The 22,541-nt window shown below is 39.6% G+C and overlaps 1 protein-coding gene across 3 annotated transcripts in view; it reads left to right on the forward strand.

Moving 5' to 3' along the window:
* Nucleotides 1-22,541, forward strand: part of git1 (G protein-coupled receptor kinase interacting ArfGAP 1) — a 157,082-nt gene that overhangs the window by 51,039 nt on the left and 83,502 nt on the right. For all 3 annotated transcript variants that reach the window (XM_068008268.1, XM_068008266.1, XM_068008267.1), the window contains exons 3-8: nt 11,703-11,815; nt 12,889-12,994; nt 15,390-15,476; nt 16,599-16,729; nt 18,668-18,762; nt 21,471-21,513. In XM_068008268.1, coding sequence (XP_067864369.1) covers nt 11,703-11,815; nt 12,889-12,994; nt 15,390-15,476; nt 16,599-16,729; nt 18,668-18,762; nt 21,471-21,513 — 575 coding nt within the window. The remainder of the gene's footprint in view (nt 1-11,702; nt 11,816-12,888; nt 12,995-15,389; nt 15,477-16,598; nt 16,730-18,667; nt 18,763-21,470; nt 21,514-22,541) is intronic.

Here is a 22,541-nt window from a genome sequence, read left to right on the forward strand (position 1 = left end):
ATTTTTTCCCTTCAAGTATTTATCCAATTCCCTTTTGAAAGTTATTATTGAACCTGCTTCCACCACCCATCCAAGCAGTGCATTCCAGATCATAACAACTTTCTGCATTTAAAAAAAAATCCTCATGTCACCTCTGGTTCTTTTGCCAATCACTATAAATCTGGAAACAGTGTCTCCTTATTAGCTCCATCAAAATCCTTCATCATTTTGAACACCTCCTCTCCTATCAAATCTCTGCTCTAAGGAGAACAACCCCAGCTTCTCCAGTCTCTCTACATAACTGAAGTCCCTCGTCCTTGGCACCATTCTAGTAAATCTCCTCTGCACCCTCTCCAAGGCTTTGACATCCTTTCTAAAGTGTGGTGCCCAGAATTGAACACAGTTTTCCAGCTGAGGCCTAACCAGTGTTTTATGAAAGATTTAGCATAACCTCCTTGCTTTTATACTCTATGCCTCTATTATTAAAGCCCAGGATCCCATATGCTTTTTTAACAGCCTTCTCAACTTGTCCTGCCACCTTCAAAGATTTGTGTACATATGCCTCCAAGGTCTCTGTTCCTGTGCCCCCTTTAGAATTGTACCATTTAGTTTATATTGCCTCTTCTCATTCGTCCTACCAAAATGTTTCATGTCACACTTCTGTGTTAAATTTCACCATTCTGTCCATGTATTCCTGAAGTTTATTATCCTCCACATTGTTCATTTTATTCCCGAGTTTCGTGTCATCTGCAAACTTTGAAATTATGCCCTGGATACTCAAGTCCAGGTCATTAATATATACCAAAAAGAGCAATAGTCCTAAAACCAAATTCTGGGGAACAACACTGTGTACTTCCCTCCAGTCTGATGAACAGCTGTTCCCCACTGCTCTCTGCTTTCTGTCCCTTGGCCAATTTTGTATTCTCGCTGCCACTGTCCCTTTAATCCCATGGGCTTTAATTTTGCTAACAAGTCTATTATGTGGTACTTCATATGCTTTTTGAATGTCCATATACACAACATCAACCGCACTACCCTCATCAACCCTCTCCGTTACTTCTTCAAAGAACTCCATGTTAGTCAAACGCTATTTTCCTTTAACAAATCCATGCTGACTTTCATTTATTAACCCATACTTTTCCAAGTGCCGATTAATTTTGTCCCGGATTATTGTGCCTCAATGTTTTCCCCACCACCGACATTAGGCTGACAGGCCTGCAATTGCCAGGTTTATTCCTCACCCCTTTTTTGAACAGTGTGTAACATTTGCAATCCTCCAGTCCTCTGACACTGCCCCCATATCTAAGGAGGATTGGAAGATTGTGGCCAGAGCCTCTGCAATTTCCACCCTTACTTCACTCAGTAACGTAGGATGCATCCCATCTGGACCGGGTGACTTTTCTACTTTGAGGACTGACAACCTTTTAAGTATGCCCTCTATCTATTTTTATCCTATCCAATATCGCTACTACCGCGTACCTTACTGCTACATTGGCAGCATCCTCTTCTCTAGTGAAGACCGATGCAAAGTATTCATTTAGTACCTAAACCACGCCCTCTGCCTCCACAAGAAGATCTCTTTTGTCCCTAATCGGTCCCATCCTTCCTTTGTTTACCCTTTTTCACTATATATGTTTATAAAAGACTTTTGGGTTCTCTTTTATGTTAGCCACTAATCTATTCTCATACAATCTCTTTGCCCCTCTTATTCCCTTTTTTAGATCTCCTCTGTACTTCCTGTATTTAGCTTGGTTCTCTACTATATTATGAACCTTACATTTGCCATAAGCCTCCTTTTTTCTGTTTCATTTTAATCTCTATATCTTTAAGCATCCAGGGAGCTCTAGCTTTGGATGCCTTTCATTTCCCTCTCGTCAGGATGTGTCTACTCTGTACCCGAACCATCCCTTCCTGAAGGCCTCCCATTGTTCAATTACTGTTTGACCTACCAATTTTTGATTCCAATCCAACTGGGCAAGATCCCTTTTTAACTTAGTGAAATTTGCCCTCCTCCAGTTAATCATTTTCATATTTGATTGTTCCTTTTCCATAACTATTCTAAACCTAATATTATGATCACTGTTCCCCAAATGTTTCCTCGCTGCAACATGTTCCACTTGCCTTACTTCATTCCCCAGAACTAGATCCAGCAGTTTCTTTCCTCGTTAGGCTGGAAACACACTATCAAGAAAGTTCTTTTGAATACATTTCAGGAATTCCTCCCCCCACTTTGCCCTTCACACTGTTATTATCTGTCTATATTGGGATAATTGAAGTCCCTCGTTATCACTACTGTATAGTTCTTGCATCTTACTGTAATTTGCCTGCAAATTTGCTCCTCTATTTCCTTCCCATTATTTGGTGGCCTATAGTACAAACCCAGTAGCGTAATAGCTCCTCTATTTAAAAGCTCCTCGCTTAAAAACTGTTTAATCTTCAACTTTTTCCAGTTCTGATGAAGGATCATCGACCTGAAACGTTAACTCTGTTTCTTTCTCCACAGCTGCTGCCTGACTTGCTGCATAGTTCCAGCGTTTTCTGTTTTTATTTATAGCTCCTCTATTCCTTAATTCTAACCAAATGGATTCTGTCTTTGTCCCCTCAACTATATCATCCCTTTCCATTGCTACAATAGTTTCTTTGATCAATACTGCTACTCCCCTACTCCTTTCTTTCCTTCCCGATCTTTCCTGAATACCCTGTAGCCAGGAATATTAAATACCTAATGGTCCCCTTCTTTGAGCCATGTCTCTGTTATTGCCATTATATTATAGTTCCATATGGCAACTTGCACCTGCAGCTCACCAGTCTTATTTACCACACTGCAAGCATTTACGCACATGCACTCCAAACTCATCTTAGACTGCCTCGCACTTGCCCCCTGTTTGATCCCTCCTATTTCTGAATTATTGTTTAGTCTAGTGCTATTAGTGCACAGAGCACTGGGAGAGACTTTGTTTCTCCTTTCTAATGTTTTATTCTGGTGCCTACCCCCCCTGCCAAATTAGTTTAAACTCTCCCCCACAGCACTAGTTAACCTCCCCGCGAGAACGTTGGTCCCAGCTCTGTTGAGGTGCAACCTGTCCGGATTGTACAGGTCCCTCCTGCCCCAGAACTGCTCCCAATGCCCCAGGAATCTGAAGCACTCCCTCCTACACCATTTTTCCAGCCAAGCATTAACCTTCCTTATCCTACTATTCCTAAACTCATTAGCATGTAATGGGAGTAATCCATAGATTACTACCTTTTGAAGTCCTGCTTTTTAATTTCCTCCCTCGCTCCTGAAACTCTGACTGCAGGACCCCTTGTTAAAGAGAGAGCATTGTTACGGCTTTTCTGTGGTATATAAAAGAACAGTTGGAACAGGAGAAAATGGCAGCTGTTACACATTCAGGGCTCAGGTGTTTTGTTTTTTAGAAGGTGCTATTCAAATTGTAATATAATTCCATATAAAATGTTTAAAATTGTAATTACTAAGGACAAAAGGAAAAAGTCTAATTTCTATTTAAGCATGAACTTGGCAATGGTGGATGTATTTGCATACATGGTTATCCTCGCGTATGACTTCATCCCAACCAAAATTCGAGCCAGAAAATTAAGTGACTCGGAAATAAGCGTTGAGAAGTGTTCTGTTCCACTGTATACAGTTTTATTTTTGTTGCGGGGGGATTCTTGGTGGGCTCAATCTCCCCTCTGGTGCCCCCAATGTTGTATGTCCTGTGGACACTCGCATTCTGGGTGCGTACATAAAGAATGGCAGCTGCTGTAATTTTCCTGCTTCATTACCCCTTCAATCTTTTAACTGCTGCTGTACTCAACTCCTAGTGCACATTGCAGCCAGAGCAGATCTTGTAACATTGTAACCAGTTGAAAGTGTGAGGAAACTACTTTATACGTAGATATATATGTATTATAAAAGTAACAGTTGGAACTGGAGAAAATTCCAGCTATAACAGGGTTCAAGGGTTTTATTTTTTGGAAGATGCTTTGCACCACAGTTCTCAAGTTCTTATCTATGTTGCTTGGTGCGAGTAAGTCTGGGCAGAGGTGGATTTTCCAGGTTCTTCCTATTCATTGCTTAACAGTGAAATTACTGAGACATGTTTGACTGCAGAATGTTTTTGATTTCAGTTACCTGTACATGAAATGAGACTAGCTGTGTGGATAATCCCACAATTCTGTACTGCATTTCAAGAGATGCTTCAGGAGCATGCCCATGCATTTCCTTAATAAACATGAGTTTTTTTTCATCTGTAGGAAAAGAATATGTAATTTATTCCTCACTATGCTAAACTTTCCAAATTCTGTTCTGAAATGCAGTAGTTGTATTTTAAAATGCTATTCAAATGTTAATGTAGAAGCATTTTTGGCAGATTTTAAAAATGTCATTTTTCTGGAGAATGCTTTTGAGAACTCAAGTGTTTTTCTGTATGAAATAGCTACCTGGTCTGTGACTGTATTGTGCAGAGTACTGGAATAAAAAGCTAGTTCATCTACTTAGTATTGCCAGTTAAATAAATCTTGTAAAAAGGCACAATGATCTTGGCAATAACATAGCAGCACATATATAACTTGCTCTGCTGATGGGAAGATGGATTTTTACTATGATATTTTGAGTTACAAGCACTGTATGTAATTATGCCATTAACACTTTAACCTTTGTAGCAGCAAATATGCTATTGATAATTAACCAGATGTAGTGGTGGTTGGACCATGTATCTAGATGTTCCACGAGAGCAAGAAAAGACAGCAACACTCAGGTCAAAGGCTGCTGATGCACTTCTGCGTTTTCTATGATGTCTAATGGCATTGACCTTTTGACCGAATGATTGTTGTCCAGGAGCTTGTTCCTGTAGTATTCTAATTACATTTTTAATCAATCTGGTTAGGCTCCTGAGGCTCTGCAGCACTTGACCTCTTCATACATGTATGACTGTAATCAGGATCTCTGAGGGAGGGATCATTTTATTTCTGTTTCTTGACTTTCTGCAAGTGCAAGACCACTGGAGTGTCTAACGTAATGTAAATGGTATTCTATATTTAATTTTTGTCCGAATTAGATTGATCATCCCATAATCATTGAGCTCAGTGGTCAGTTGTAAATTTAGTTTGTGGTTGTTAATGAATAATGAGAGATGTTGAATACCTGAGTCTCCTCTTCTCCACTCCAGTGATTCATTAGAGATGTGAATTTGCAAGCGCGAGTACAAGTTCCTGTCTTGCCTCTCTGGGTTGCAACATGTTGATAACTCAACAGTTGCCAATATTTCTCAAGACTGTAATTGTAATTTCCTTCCTTGGTTCTATTCAATATATCGTATTGCAAATAATTTTAAAAGCCAATAATGGATGCTGTTAACCTTAGTGGAATTTTCAATTGTAAACTCCATGTATTTAGCAAACTTTTACTAAATTAAATCTAAATATTTTGAGAGTTTTTTTAGTAGGTGTATTAACTGGGATTTGTACCTTCCTCCACCTTCAAAGAAACTTTACAAGTAACCAGTTTTTGGATGAATAACCCTGGAGTTTATTTCATTATGATTTGCCTTATGTTTTGTTCTGTTTTAAAGTTAGCATCCTGTAATACCAGTGGGGAAAAACAGATAGTGAATTGAATGCTCATGAAGAACCCATGAATCAGACATATTTTAGAGTAAGATTTCATTCTCCTGTTTTCCTAGGGTAGATGCTGCTTTCTGACTGATTTGCTTTCATCATGCCTACTGGGGTGCTGCTTGAATTATCAAAGGGAGTAAGCTTTCCCCCTCCATTATTCATCCTCTGACAGTGAATTGTTTGATCAGGTTTATTGCGAGTCAAAATATTGAGAGTATGAAAAGAAACTCGCAAGGGATATCAAAACCAATACGAAGAACTTTTATTATTATATTAGGAAAAAGAGGGTGGTCAGGAGCAGTGTTGGCCCCTTAAAAACTGAAAGTGGGGATATTGTCATTGACAATGGGGAAATGGCGGACATGTTGAATAATTACTTTGCGTCAGTATTTACAGTCGAAAAAGAGGATAGCATGCTGGAAATCCCAAGAAAACTTCTATTGAATCGGGGACAGGGACTCGATAAAATTAACATAAGTAAAACAACAGTAATGAAGAAAATAATAGCACTAAAGAGTGACAAATCCCCAGGACCAGATGGTTTCCATCCCAGGGTTTTAAAGGAAGTAGGTGAGCACATTGCGGACGCTCTAACTATAATCTTTCAAAGTTCTCTAGATTCAGGAACTGTCCCTCTAGATTGGAAAATTGCACATGTCACTCCGCTTTTTAAGAAAGGAGAGAGAGGGAAACCGTGGAATTATAGACCAGTTAGCCTAACATCTGTTGTGGGGAAAATGCTGGAGTCTATAATTAAGGATAGGGTGACTGAACACCTCGAGAATTTTCAGTTAATCAGAGAGCCAGCATGGATTTGTGAAAGGTAGGTCGTGCCTGACAAACCTGATTTGAATTTTTTGAAGAGGTGACTAAAGTAGTGGACAGGGGAATATCAATGGATGTTATTTATATGGACTTCCAGAAGGCATTTGATAAGGTCCCGCATAAGAGACTGTTAGCTAAGATAGAAGCCCTTGGAATCGAGGGAGAAGTACGGACTTGGTTAGGAGGTTGGCTGAGCGAAAGGCAATAGGGAGTAGGGATAATGGGAAGGTACTCACATTGGCAGGATGTGACTAGTGAAGTCACGCAGGGATCTGTCTTGGGGCCTCAATTATTCACAATATTTATTAATGACTTAGATGAAGGCATAGAAAGTCTCATATCTAAGTTTGCCGATGACACAAAGGTTGGTGGCATTGTAAGCAGTGTAGATGACAACATAAAATTACAAAGCGATATTGATAGATTAGGTGAATGGGCAAAACTGTGGCAAATGGAATTCAATGTAGACAAATGTGAGGTCATCCACTTTGGATCAAAAAAGGATAGAACAGGGTACTTTCTAAATGGTAAAAAGTTAAAAACTGTGGATGTCCAAAGGGACTTAGGGGTTCAGGTACATAGATCATTGAAGTGTCATGAACAGGTGCAGAAAATAATCAAGAAGGCAAATGGAATGCTGGCCTTTATATCTAGAGGACTAGAGTACAAGGGGGCAGAAGTTATGCTGCAGCTATACAAAACCCTGGTTAGACCGCACCTGGAGTACTGTGAGCAGTTCTGGGCACCGTACCTTCGGAAGGACATATTGGCCTTGGAGGGAGTGCAGCATAGGTTTACTAGAATGATACCCGGACTTCAAGGGTTAAGTTACGAGGAGAGATTACACAAATTGGGATTGTATTCTCTGGAGTTTCGAAGGTTAAGGGGTGATCTGATCAAAGTTTATAAGATATTAAGGGGAACAGATAGGGTGGATAGAGAGAAACTATTTCCGCTGGTTGGGGATTTTAGGAGTAGGGGGCACAGTCTAAAAATTAGAGCCAGACCTTTCAGGAGCGAGATTAGAAAACATTTCTACACACAAAGGGTGGTAGAAGTTTGGAACTCTCTTCCGCAAACGGCAATTGATACTAGCTCAATTGCTAAATTTAAATCTGAGATATAGTTTTTTGGCAACCAAAGGTATTAAGGGATATGGGCCAAAGGCAGGTATATGGAGTTAGATCACAGATCAGCCATGATCTTATCAAATGGCAGAGCAGGCACGAGGGGCTGAATGGCCTACTCCTGTTCCTCTGTTCCTATGTTCCTACATGAGATTAAACATGCAAAGAAGCAGTCCTAAATTCTTTGAGTAAATTTTATATTGAGGAATTATAGAAGGCTTTAAACAGGGGAGAAGGTACCAAGGTTGAAGCAGTTTGGGAGAGAAGGGAGTTGCTGACTGAAAGAATGGCCTCTGATGGAGTAAAGATCGAATAGTAATGCAGTGTCACAGTGGAAGGTGTATGCAATGATCATTCATACCATTTATTTTTTTTCTGAAGGAGGTGACTTATTCTGGGATAAGGTTCCACCGGTACCGGTCCGCCCTCTGGTACCTTACCCAATGGTGGTTCTTCCTGGAATATTTTTGTAATACAACCCACTGTGCCAGATTGTATAGGGTTGTACGCTTGTGTTCACAACTGAAATATTCGCTCGAGTTTTACAAGTAAATTAGATGTGTGGTTTTTGGTTCTGAAGTATTTCATAATATAGTGAAGCTTGTAACCGCTAGAAAGGACAATAAGGAGAAATAAATGACTTTAAATTAGAATTGATTTACCAAAATTGTTCGGGTTGGTAGGGAAAGAGAAATAATTTGTCAGATCATATTCTTTTTAATGGGTTGTCGGCTGCTTTATATCTAAAGAGCATTTTTGAAATGCAAAAGCTGGGCTTTTTGCTGCAACTTTGGCACCACTCTAGTCAACTGAGAAGGCTTACTTGCTAGTTAATATATTGAATCTAATCTGCATATTTTCAAGAACTTTTTTTAAAAAAAAGCTCAACAAAAGTATAATTTAAGATCTTTCCAACTGCTAAGAGCTTTTATCGATGGCAATGTTGTCCTTGTCCTTGTGAATATATTTCAGATGCCTTGTAGAAATTGGATTGCTGTGCAAACCATTAAATGGCACATTGCAGCAGAAGATGAACTCTTTGAGCACTGCTCTGCACCAAATAGATGAGGAAGGCCAGCCAGCGCCTCAAAAATCCACTTGTTGAAATTGTTTTGGGAAATTGTGGCAATGCATTCAAAAATCATTCCGAATGAGATTAGAAAAGTACACCTTGCATTTATTCAGCATTTCTCAAGTTAGGGCTGAACAGTTTACAAGAGAAAACAGTGAACATTGATGAGGTGTAGGAGCTTGAGATGGATAGGGGAGGAGACCAAATGCAAGGTGAAGGTTGAGAAGTAGCAATGTGAAATGAATTTGAAAGAGAAATCCAGAAGACAGAAGCACAATGGCTGAAAGGTTTGCCTTCCATGTTTTTTTTTGAGGTAGGGAAGAGAACGAACAGTAATCTAATGTCCTAGGATCAGAAGGTATGGGCTGCAACATGTGACTGGAGAAGTGTCCCAAACAGAATGGAATGGGGCTATGGATGGATTCGAAAACTAAGACGAGGATTTTGCAATCTATTTGCTGGAGGGCAAGGAGCCAGCCGAGATGGGCAAGGACCAGAGCACTATCTGTGCAGAATTTTATGCAGGTGAGGCCTTGGGCAGCAGTGATTTCAATTAGTTGAAGTTTGTGAAGGGTGGAGGTGAGGACACTGCAGAGGAAAGCTTTTGAAAAATCCATCTTCAAGGTGATGAAGGTATGGATAAGAATCTTTGCATCAGACTGGAGAAGGAAGGGATCTTTTAGTGGAAGAAGATAGTCTTAGCAATGGTGGGGTTGAAATCTTGGCTCCTGGTTGCAGTTCTGAGTGGGCAGCGTGGGAGGTTGATGGAGTTGGATCCAGAGGCATGGATGAGCCAAACAGGATGGCTTCATGATTGACAGGTCGTCGGATAGTACACCTGCAACTATGGAGTCTGTGTGGTTGAGAAACAGAATTGGATGTTACTGTATGTGCAAGCCCAAAATTCTATTCAAGTTGAGCCTGCTTATTGTACTCAAATGTTCCAGCAGATTTATAGTGAGAATGCTGTGACCGTACAACTTCAAAGAGGCTTCTAAAAACTGATAGTGATCATCAAAATGCAAGATTAAGAATGGATGAGAAGCAGAAAGTACGTAAGGAAGTGAGATATTTATAGAAATATTGTAGAATTCAAGTCCTGTAAGGATTGGAGATGGGAAATTGAGGAGAAATTCCCCCCCCCCCTTCTTTGTAACCCATCAATTTACTGTAGAGACTAGATATTTAATGGCCTTGTTCATTTACTATGTGGTCTTACTAATTAGACATTCTGTTTTGCATTTTCTGGGAACCGGGGGAAGATTCACAATCTTTTCGAGGGTATGTTAAGGATTTATGAAATAATTTATAGTGGAAATGAATGGAAAAGGAGGAAATGCTTCTAGTGACTTTTTTTTGCTGTAGGCTGGAATTTCTGAAAAATGGGGTTTTCAGACCCCATTTTAAAAATCAAACCACTATGATTGAGGAATACTGTATTGATGTCCATCCACGTTGCCCTTATGTATTGGCTGCACACTAAACTTCCACCTTAAACTGAATATTTTCTTCAAAAAATATGCAGCCTACATGTGAGTTAATACAGGATTGACATACTTTTTTGTCTATACATTCTTTGAATGTTTATTAATTTCATCTCTATTCAGAAAATAAAGAATCTGGAGCATAAGAGTCTAAAACAGTACCTGTTTGAAATGAAGCACTTTATCTAAATGAAACTCTCCACATTGATTTTTCTAAATTCTCTCCTTCCCCTGCACCCTATCCCATTCCAGAAGGTGTCTAAGGTGGGGAAGACTGCAGGGTAACAATGTGTCTCTTCAATATCTGGATAGTTACCAATCTCCCCCCCCCCCCCCCCCCCCCACATCAGGGAAGTTCTGCAGTTGGAAAATGAAGGTTGCAATTCTAACTTTGAATCAACTGCACTTGCATTTGGATGCAAGTGCTGTCAGTGCACACAACATAAATGGAATGAATTCTAGAACATGGGGAAACTCCAGCAAATTGCAACATTGCTTCAAATAGAAACAGTTCTGCAATATAAAGTAGATATCATTCAAATCATTCAGATGGGTTTCCCCATCTTTTTCAATGTATTTTATTCTTGACAAAATCCTGGCTAATATCTTTTTTTCTTTGCTGAAAACGAGTTATCTAGTGTGTTTTAAATGTAATGTGAACTTTAGGTTGTACCTAAATTGTTGAATAAGAATTTTTTGTTTAATCATGATTGCTTAATTAAAGTGGCCTATTGTATTTTGTAGTTTTCAAACGGGAAGGATTAGTCAGTCTAATTTCTTGTATCAATCCACTATCTTGTTTCTGTTCCTTGTTGCGGTTCTCTCCCTAACCCTCTCCCACTGGATCTTTTTTTTAAAAAAAAATCTTGTTTTTTGCAGGGGAGGAAAGGGAGTGAGATTGGGATACAAATGATTTGAGCTGACTTTTTCCCGGGGCTGGCAAGGATTTTGATTCATGCTTGGATAAATAGTGATGCGAGATTCTTCCTTTTCCTGCCTGCCCAAGAATCAGCATTGTGTTGTACTGTGTGGTGCTCCATCTAGAGACCTGACTCAGAACTGACACAATACCTGACAGCAGTAACCAGGCTTCAGTAACCTGTTCATCTGCTAATGAAATCAGCATTCTACACTGTATTCATACCTCCCTCTCTCGCACCACCGCCACCACCACCAAATGCTGTGGAACATTTTGAATTTCCCCAGCCATGTATCATTCCCCACTTAGATGGTGTTCAACCAGACTGCTTCTATGCCTCTGCCAATGCCACTCTATAACCTCCTGCTGGGAACTGATGCAGGGTAACTTGGCAAGATTTAAAGACAAGCTAGGGTACGCTACTAATCTCAAGAATTTGCTGCGTGGTGACCAAATTTGTGGGTGAGAATTCTTGCTGCGTTGCCCAGGTTCAGCATGTTGATATATCGGTACATCCATACCTGATCACTTCTAAAGTTTCTGATACTGGTAATATTGTACATCACCAGACTGAAGTATTTTAGCGCAACAAGTTAATGGATAATCTGCCACAAAGGTATCATTATCTTTAGAAATAATTTCTAAATGATGGTCATCTTCATTCCACCTCGTTTTAGATGGTACAGACCCTAGCAAGTAATGGAGCCAACTCCATCTGGGAACACTCACTGCTTGATCCAGCCCAAGTGCAAAGTGGACGGCGTAAACCAAACCCTCAGGATAAAGTACAGTGAGTACTGTTCACTTTAAAAAATATGAGGCTGCAGTAATGGAATTACATGTACACAGACCGTACAAGGAATGGACATGGTAATGTAGTGGTTGATACTGGATTAGCATCCCAGAGATTGAGAGTTCTTATCCTACCATGACAAATTTTGCAATTGAAGGTACAGAGGAGATTTACGAGGATGTTGCCAGGGCTGGAGAATTTTAGCTATGAGAAAAGATCGGATAGGCTGGAGGAGTTTTCTTTAGAACACAGGAGGCTGAAGGGAGATTTAATTGAGGTGTACAAAATTATGAGGGGCGTAGAGAGAGTGGATAGGGAGAATCTATTTCCCTTAGCGGAGGGGTCAGTGGCTACGGGACATAGATTTAAAGTAATTGGTAGAAGGATTAGAGGGGAGCTGAGGAGAAACTTTTTCACCCAGAGGATGGTGGGGGTCTGGAACTCGCTGCCTGAAAGGCTGGCAGAGGCAGAAACCCTGAACTCATTTGAAAAGTACATGGATGAGCACTTAAACTGCCGTAACGTACAGGGCTACGGACCAAGTGCTGGAAAGTGGGATTAGGCTGGATAGCTCTTTTTCAGCCGGCACGGACACGATGGGCCAAATGGCCTCCTTCTGAGTCGTAACTTTCTATGATTTGACGATTCTATGATTTGATTGGTTACAGAAAGCTATTTATCAGATTGGTTCATACAGCAATTTAATATTTTTAAATGAAGATTCTAGAATGTCTACAATTTACACTGAAGCTTCATCGTATCGAGACTAAGATCTCATTATTACATGGGTCTCATTTATAGGAATTTCATACTGTTGTTTTGGAATTTTCACTAACAGATAAATAAGATTAATTGCTGACAAAAACCTCTCCCTGTTGCCTTTGAAATAGAGTAATTGTGAGTTCTAAAATTAAATCCATATTAAAGTGCTGCCGGGGTTTACAGTCATTAATGTGGTAGTGATGGGTCTGACGTTGTAACCGATCATGTGGAATTGCCTGTAGACTTACTGAGACTGCTGTTATTGCATTGTTAAAATGTGCCTTTTTATGTTTTTTTAAAAACTGCAGTCCCACAAAGGCAGAATTCATACGAGCCAAGTATCAGATGTTGGCATTTGTCCACAAACTGCCTTGTCGTGATGATGATGGTGTTACCACAAAAGACCTGAGTAAGGTGAGGTACCTTGAACAAGGTCTTATTTGCAGCTCTAATAGCATAATGATGACAAAATTAATATCTTTTAGAATTTATACTAAATTTGAATATCAGAGGAGATTGGCAATTAGATATTGTCAGTTAAGATATCACATCCCTTAAAATAGTCTGTTGGGTGGACAATTCTCCTATTTTTTTCTTTGCAAATCTGTGTTGGCAGTTGGTTTTGATGAGCATTTAGCTTTGTTAAGCACTACAGTTGGCCTCAACTAGGGAAGGGTTTTAAAAAGAAAAAAATAACAGCCAGGTCCTTGCTCCTGATTGCTGTTCTGTGGCCCATCTATGATATTCTCATCCATAATCAAATACCCTGCATGTCGGGCCTTGCACATGAAGAATGATCCCTTGGGTGAGTTTTTGGAGGGTTGCTGGCACCACAGAATTGAACTTGCAGGAGATAGAGACAACATAAGAGGTAAAGGGGATGAAGAGAACTCTTTGACTGCTTTGATTCTAGTTCTAGTAGCTTTTGTGTCTTTCAAAAAGACCCAAGTGGCAGATAGATAAAGCACATCACCATGCTGCACATGCTCTGTGCGGTTATTGGAACAATATTTTGTAGTCACTAGCGGAACTCCCAGAAACCCACATAAAGGTTGGTAGTCTTCTGACATCCATCTTTATCTTGTTGTTTACTTCAATTTCACCTTCAGGTCTTTGGAAGAAGACTTTTCATAGCAACAGAATTGCAAGCATAAGTATTGCAAGGTATAGCATGCCCTGGGGCATTCTATAAAAATTGCATTGCCATTCTGCTCCGGCAAATGGCAGTAGACCTTGCTGAAGGCTGCAGGTCTCATTAAAATGCCGTTACTCTGTTATTAGACTATCACGAGATGAATTTGTGAGGCACAGGAAAATACCTTAATTTACTGGAAAAGGTTTTACCAGTCTTTAAATAGTTGCCCAGTTAGCCCTGTAACTAGGGCATGTGTATAGGTTTAATGTTATGTAGAGGCAGAATAAATGAAATGTATTATTTTTATTTACATTTCACTGGTGAGGCTAACCTCCTAACCTCGTGAGTAAGAAGTGCTGACCCTCATTAGCAAAATATAAAGGAATTGTGCATTTTCTTTTTGGTAAATTAGAGGTAGTACAGCATCTGAATTTTAAATACTAAAGTCATTTAATCTGGTTATCAGGAAATTGTGGATACTGAATGCAGATAGTGAAATATTGACAAAATGTGTGTGTATACACGTATGGAATGTATATATATATATATATATATATATATATATTCCATGCTGCTGCATGGTATGATTCATGACAATAAGGAGGCAATTCTTAAGGGTGGAGAAACTGTGCTCCCAGATATAACATAAAAAGGAGCTACTGGATCTAGTAATTTTTAATAAAATTCTGGCTTCAAATGTGGAAGTGGAAAGAGTTATCCAAATGGAATATGCAGAAGGTTCAGCATCATAAATCCTTCCTGATTTGACTAAAATAGAGATGTAAATGGTGGTATTATCAGAGAATTCTGAAAACAGTGTATTTGTTTCTTTTTTCTCTTTGTGGGAAAGCATTTAGCCTGTGTTGTGCACCTTTTACCTGAGATCAGAATCTGTTCTTGGGGACAATCAGAAGCATAAACCCACAATTACCATTCTGCAGTACCACCCTATTGACCTTTTTAAGAGTTGTTGACTTTCTCAGTTTATTTTTTATTAGATAGTTTTGCACCTAGTCTGAACAATATTAGTGCTGGGGAAGGGGATGCATTATTTCTTGTGGCACACAGTTCTGTCATTGAGATCTCCCCAGGTCACACATCTTGAGTCAGATAGAAAGCAAGGCTTCCTCTTCTCTGTCACAGTTGCCTTATTCCCAACCTCCAAAAGCATTGCCTGCTGCAGCAGTGTATCATTTTTCACAAAGGCTACCCTTGTGGCTTCTGATCCATTGATCAATTGAGTGGCAATAAGTGTCAAATTGTGGATGGCCTTGTGCTTGTGATCCATGCCCACTGAGAATTGAGTTGAAACAGTTCAAATTAATTTTATGTAGGATTCTTGCAGCCATTGAGTGATTGCATGAAAATTTCAGTCTGGGCTAGAATTGAGCAAAAGTCTTAAAGATAGTTAAATCTGGAAGGGCCAATGGGGTCTAGGCCAGTTCATTATTGTTTAGTCCTATTGGTCCTAATTTAAATAAATTTGAAAGTGAGTTCCAGCAGTTGGTGGAATTGGATATATAACTAAAATTACAAAAGTAAATCCTAATTTAGAGACATTGAAGAACACATTACATGAACCCTCTGACTCTTCTAAATTGTGTGTAAAATGTTGTCATTGAATTGTCTTACCATAATTTTGGCTAACATTTGTATTCTTTTGTCTTACATCAGCAACTGCACTCCAGTGTGAGGACAGGGAATCTGGAGACATGTCTCAGGCTACTGTCCCTGGGAGCACAGGCCAATTTCTTTCATCCGGTAAGGTTCATTCTGGAATATGTTTTCCATAATTCAGAACATTTCATAATCCCTATTAATTAAGAAATGCACAGAGGGCCAGTAAGCACCAGGGAGAGAGAACCATTCTGATGATGGGTCCCATCCAAAATGTTAACTTTTCTCTTTCAGATGATTAACCTGCATTACATTTTCTGGTTTTGTTTCTAGCATTTGCAGTTTTCCATTTTATCTCTCTAGTATCTTGATACAGTACAGAAGGAGGCCATTTGGCCAGTCATGCCTGTGCCAGCTCTGTGAAAGAGCTGTCCCTCTCCCCTGCCCTTTTCCCCATAGCCCTGCAAATTTTTCCCCTACAAGTATTTATCAAATTCCCGTTTGAATGTTATTATTGAATCTGCTTCTGCTACCCTTTCAGGCAGTGCATTAACCCCCTCCCACCATTTCATCCTACTTCCTTCATGGGGACTCTAAAACCAGTTGCAGTGGCCGCTAATACTGCTCTGGCTAAGATTGGCCAACACAGCACCTAAAATCAACTCTGCAACTTTATTGGTCTTTACGACGTTGTATCATATCATGCAATGCATTTACCACTGAACCATCAGGGAAGCTCCTTTTTTGTTTGTGTCAATATCTTTTGGTGAACTTTTGTGTTTATCGAGGTGACTGTCACTGATTGTGAACGGAATACTTTCCTAGTTACGGTACAGCAGTTAGATACAGGCCAAAGCTGCCCCTACTTAGCCCCAACAATATGCCTTAATTCAAATCTCAGTAAAGCTCTCCTTACATCAGATGTGACATTTCCACCTATGCATCAGCTATCCGTGTGGTATCTGGTTGACAGAATTCAGCACTAATTTGTTTCAAATTATAGTCTATTTTATACTGGGGACCTACCCTCTAGGAGCTGCATTGAGAATGTTCAAACTCATTGGCACTCAGCCACATGTGTAAGGTACTGTGATGTATTATTGCAATAAATGCTTCATGGGATGGTGGCGTGCTGGCAGCCATGTTTGAACTGCTGTGCCAACCATGCTTGTGAAATGCTGCTGCATTATAAATGGAACAGTTCTATAAGTAAGCTGGAGTACTTGAAACTTGTTTGTTAAATATTTAAAATGTTCTGTTCCTCAGGAAAAAGGTACCACTCCCTTGCATGTGGCTGCTAAAGCAGGACAAATACACCAGGCTGAACTTCTGGTTGTTTATGGTGCAGATCCTGGAGCTCCTGATGTTAATGGCAGAACTCCCATAGACTATGCCAGGTCAGTGGGGAGAAAATACCCTCAGTCATTTTATACACTCTTGTTTCATTTGTATTACTGCTGCATATGCATTGTACTTTTTATGGGGCGGACTTAGTCACTGTTCTGGCAGCTGAGTTAAAAGATGTGGGGAAGCAATAACTGTGCTAGGTTTTACACCTGGTTTGTTTCATAGAAACCCATATTTCTGGTGAGGACATATACTGTTGTGCATATTTTGATATTTATGCTCTGTTTAATGCCTTTGCTATGGGAGTAGTTCAGTAAAATGAAAGCTTTATTATGAAAGATTGATGTAGGTTGCCCTCATGAAATTTTGATAGTTTAAATTTCCAAATTTTTTGTTCATGGCACTTGCTTAAGTGAATGCATACTGATTTGATGTGATAAAATTATACATGTTATCAATACAAGCTCAACTGAGTACTAGTTTTGTGCACCTGAAAATGTTACTGGTTTTAAAAGAGAAACCAATGCCATAGGCATCCAGTTGTTCATTCACACTTAATATAGCCATCAGCACTTTCAATACAAAAGCCAATGTTTAATGCAGCAGATCTCCAACATACATGGTGAAAATCCATTTAGTGTACTCTTTTAAAAAGTTTTCCAGAGTGAAAGTCTCGTGTTCTGTCTACAAGGACCTTGTGTAAATCATTTTAAAGACACTTATGATGTAGGGGTGCAGAACTCCTGGGGCCTAGATTTGTTTATACCATGAAAATGTGGTTGTACAGTTCTACCATCTGGATGAGAGCCAGCTTTTGATATGTAGCATGGAACTGCTCTACATGGGTCTCCAAATAAAATCAGAGCCAGGGCACTTTCAGTGACCATTGTTGGTGTAAAATCAGGAGAGCACTGTACAGAGGCCACAGTCCTGAAATAGTGTAAAAGTACCTTGAAAAGATCATGGGGATAATTTTAACCCCTAAGAACGGGTGGGTTGGGGGTGGGTAGGCAGTAAAAATAGTAGATATTTGGAATGGAACCGCAACCTGGCTCCAATGTGCCTACTTCTGGGTTTAACCAGGCAGGTTTGTATGCACGTGGACAGCAGACACCACTATATCACGCCCCCACTTAAAGGTGGCAGGCCAATATTTAAAGGGGTAATGTACCTCATTGAAATACTTGAGGTACTTAATATTTTGTGTTTTGGAAAACTTAAATGAATTTAACTGTACCTTTTCGGGTTTCCCATCACTTCCGATTCAGGTCAGGTGAAAGTAGGCAGAAAGGGCCGGATCCATGAGGTGAGTGCCTTTATTGCAGTGCTCGGGGGGAGCAGGAGTGCTTTATTCAGGCCCATCAAGCTCACCTGGCTGATGGGACCCCTCCGCGATCGGCCGCCCCCCACCCGATAGCGGACTCCCCCCGGATGGTGATTGGGGGATTTCCCCCCCCCCCTTTCCAATCCACAATACTGGCTGACCGCCCTGATGTCGTTGCTGGCAGACACCCACTTTCCCCCCACCAACCCGGTGACCAGATATCTTTCACGTGAGGGCAGGAACCTAATTTGCCTATTAGCCCACAACTGTATGAAGGAGCAAAAACATTAAATGTGCAACAGGTCAGTCACCATCTGGAAAAGGAAGATAGGTTAACAATGTGCGTTACATCTGAAATTAACCCATCCTCCTTTCAGATGCTGATTCTGCATGTCCAGCATTTTGATGATTCAGATTTTCAGCATTCATGGTATCTTTTAAATTCTTGTACAAAAGGTAGTTTGATTAGTGCTGCATGACAATTCATCTCGTATCCTAAATGCAACCTTATTTATATATATTTTTTAATGTCTAAAATTAAAATCATAGGCCTGTTGTGTGTATCTAAGGTACTGAATCTAGAGCTAAGTGACCATAAGATAGGCTGAATTCTTGTTCTCACCTCTGTGGCTGAATTGTGATCCTTATTCTTTAACCATGGTAGGCAAGCAAATCACCATGAACTCGCTGACAGGCTGGTGGAGTGTCAGTATGAACTTACAGATAGGTTGGCATTTTACCTTTGTGGACGGAGGCCAGGTAAGTGATTTCTGCAAAGTTGGATGACTCCGCTGAAATTTAATTCTGTTTTTACTGTGAATATGGCCACTGAATAAATACAAGTGGGATACAAAAGGTGCCTCTGCTATTAGCTGTAGTGGGGTTCTTTTGCTTGTATCCTGTGAGGTGGCCAAATTCCCCTCTTCCCCAACCTAAAAATGACTAATGAATATAACTTGTAAACACAAACTTTCAGATGAGGCTTTTACAAAAAATGTGTAATTGTAAATAGAACTATTGGAGGGGATAATTGAATATGAAAACTATTATGCAAATGACCTCACTTTGGTGGCTGATTTGTGAAATTGTGGCCATGTCATTTCTATGGTATTTTTCATACTTCTGCAGCATATCCTGTATAACCTCTATAGACAGTTCTCAAGTACATGATAGTCCATGTACATTCTCAAGATGCATTGTTCAAGTTTCAGACCACCTCAATGTTTAGCTGAAACAGCATCCCTGATATGCTGCAAGAACGTTATGGCACTTCGTACAGTTAACTGCTTCAGGATTCGCATCCAGGACACAATGCGGTGCTATCCTTTTCCAGTGCCAGCAAACTGCTGTAAATGTCAACTGAGTTTTTTTCCCCCCAGCTTTCAGACTCATAGGCATTTAGATTGGGTAAGGGGATAGGAGGAAAAGCTGCTTTTTTGTAATGGGTATCAGATATTTTGCAGTTTATTGGAGGAAAATATTGAAACGTATAGCCTCAGTGAGAGTAATTTAGATTCAAATTATTTCTCTTTCCTCCCACCACCCAACCAGCAATGCTGGTCTTCAAAGAACTAAATCACCACACCTGTTCACTTCTTTTGTCCAAACTTAGTATTTCCCTATGCTGGAGATTTGGAGCTAGCAAAAGCCATATTGCAATGCTGCAACACGACCAAAGGGTTTTCATGATCTCGTAAGCAGTGAGGATAAAAAATTCTCCAAATCCTAGAATTTTGTTACATCCTGTGATGTTCCTCGGCACTCATTTTATGGAATACTTACATTCTCCCTTTATCCATTACGTTCACATTTTGGCATTCAAATGTTATGTTTACTGAATTGTGCCAACAACATTTTCATCTGCTAGCTGTAACATTGGATCCCTATTTGCTATTATTGCCACCAAGCTATGCAAACATGATGAATGGGTGAGTTGTAGATAATATAGATGAGTCTGCCTCATGCAAGAGGCTTGTTTTTTCCACAGTTACTAGTTCTGTTCATTGTTGCGCTACTGTAGACTGTTATCCAGATCAGGGCTTAGCATTAATTTCTTTCCAGTAGTGCGTTGCAATCCTAAAATAATAGAATAACATGTAACATTAAAAACATCACGAGAAGTGGAGAGGACAAAGTGATACAGTGGATTAGCCCACTATACTTTCACCTCTTGGATCTGCATTTAAATTATTCCAGACTCTCTTGAAATTAGTCTCTGCTGGTTCTAGAAAGTACTAAATAATGATTTGGCAGTCTCAATGTAGTTCCTCATGGGGTTTGGGCTAAAATACCAAACTGTTTATAAGTTGGCACTAACTTAATTGGTCTTACTCGGAGAGGCAATATGATGCAAAAAATGTCTAATATCTGGTTTGTAATGCTATATAAAGCTGCGTCAGGATATAACAACAGAGTACTCTGTGTGATGAATGGCTCACGTTCTGACCCTTCAAAGCCTCTTCACCATCTACAAGGCTCATCAAGAGCATGATGGAAGACTTGTCAGTTGCCTGGATTTTGTAGCTGCAACAACACTCAAGCTTGGCCATCCAGGACAGATTATTCTACTTGATTGATAGCCCTAGTATTAGACTTGAAATTTCTACCCCCCCACCCATTGTAACACTGGCTGGAGTACATACTGTCCACTAGAGGCACTGCAGCAACCGGCCAAGGCTACTTCCACAGCACCTCTCGGCCCCATGACCTCTACCTCCAAGAAAGACAAAAGCAGCATGATCATGGGAGTGCCATTACTTCTAAGTTCCCTTTCAAGTTGCCGTCCTGGTTTAGACATTTACCGCTGTTCCTTCATTGGCACTAAGAAGGCCCATCAGAACCTTCTCAGGGCAACGAAAGATGTACAGTAGATACTGCTTCACTTGCATTGCACACATCTGAGAATTTAGTTTTTTAAATATCAAATTCATATCACTTGGCTTCTGTATACTGCAGTAAATGTGGCCAATGTAACCATATATAGTGGAAACTGCTTAATTGCAACCGCTTGGGACATTCCTGGCAAATTGCGCTGAAACCAGAATTTCTGTAAAATGGGAAGCAATCATCCCGACAAAAATTAAGGCTGGTCTCGTGCAAAACAACCTTTATTTACCTAAATTTTGTACAGCATCTTGCAACAAGGGTGAATACAGTGTAACATCTTAAAAATTGCAACATCTTACAAAATCTTAAGGTAAATACACTACACATCTTCAAAAAAAAATTAAAGAAAAATCTACTCTGCAATCTATTTTAAAGTCCTATTTTGATTTCTAATGGGATTATATGTACTTTTATAGCACTGGGAAATACTGTTTGCTTTCCACTGAACCTAAAGCCTGGAATATTCCTCTAAGGATTGTTTACTTGAGTTAAGAGCCGAGCAATCTCTCTTCTGATGTAGGCCATGCCCCTTTGTGGTTTATTAGCACTACACTGATGTTTTTATTCTCCTTTTTCCACAGATCACAAAAATGGGCATTATGTCATCCCCCAAATGGCTGACAGGTGAGACTCCATCTTGCTTCATATCAAAGCTGAGGGATTTACCAGTTAATTAACCAGTATATGTATGTTTAGTTTAACTGATGCATATTTGCTCATTTTCACAGTGCTGACAATCCCATTCTGTTCAAAAGGTGGTTTTTCCATTTCTCTAGTTTGTACTTTGGATATGGTGATCCTGTTTTAGAACTTCACATAACAATAACCTGTTCAATTTTATATCTTCACTTTACATTCATTCTGCCCCTAAAAATGGGGTTCTCAAATTAAAGTTGAGTCTTGTGCTGTAATCTCTGTATAGAATTGCAACAGATTCAGAAGTTTTGTTGTCTTGACTGGTTTATTTAGAGTCTGCAAAACAACGTGGTTGCTAATCAATACAATATTAATCATTTTCTAATCAATGAATGCTGACACGTTTCAGAGAATTAGCCCTCTTGATTACATTTTGACATGGTGCTGAAATATTTTTTTCAATAATCAGGTAACATTTTTTGTATTGGGATAATGATGGTAGTAGAAATTTCATTTTATTGGATTCTGCATTTTACAAATTCTAGTTAATAATCAGCATTGAAACTTATTTCATATCATGCTGATGTATATTTTTTTTAAAAAGGATGTCCAAAACACAGAATTAAATCTGCATTGTTTTGTAAGTGAGCCCATTGTTTTCTTTGGCTCTTTTTAAGATTCACATGACTGGTATTCTTTCTTCCGTTCCTAATCTTAGTAGGCTTGTTAGAACAATAAATTACTATTAAGAGGGGTGAGAGGAGGCTCGTATGGGGCACAAATGTCGGCATAGACCAGTTGGGTGGAATGGCCTGTTTCTGTGCTGTAGACTAGATGTAAATTATAGCGATAACGTTTTAAAATTCTCTAATTGTGCGGTAGATATTGGGTACCGCACAATTAGAGAATTATAAGCTCAAACTGATTTATAATGTAGATCCTCAAGCATGCATATAGATTATATTTTTGATGGATAAATAAAATGCAATATTTGTATGATTACATTGCATTATATA

The sequence above is a fragment of the Heptranchias perlo genome, chromosome 28 (genome assembly GCF_035084215.1).
Source record: "Heptranchias perlo isolate sHepPer1 chromosome 28, sHepPer1.hap1, whole genome shotgun sequence".
NCBI lineage: Eukaryota > Metazoa > Chordata > Chondrichthyes > Hexanchiformes > Hexanchidae > Heptranchias > Heptranchias perlo.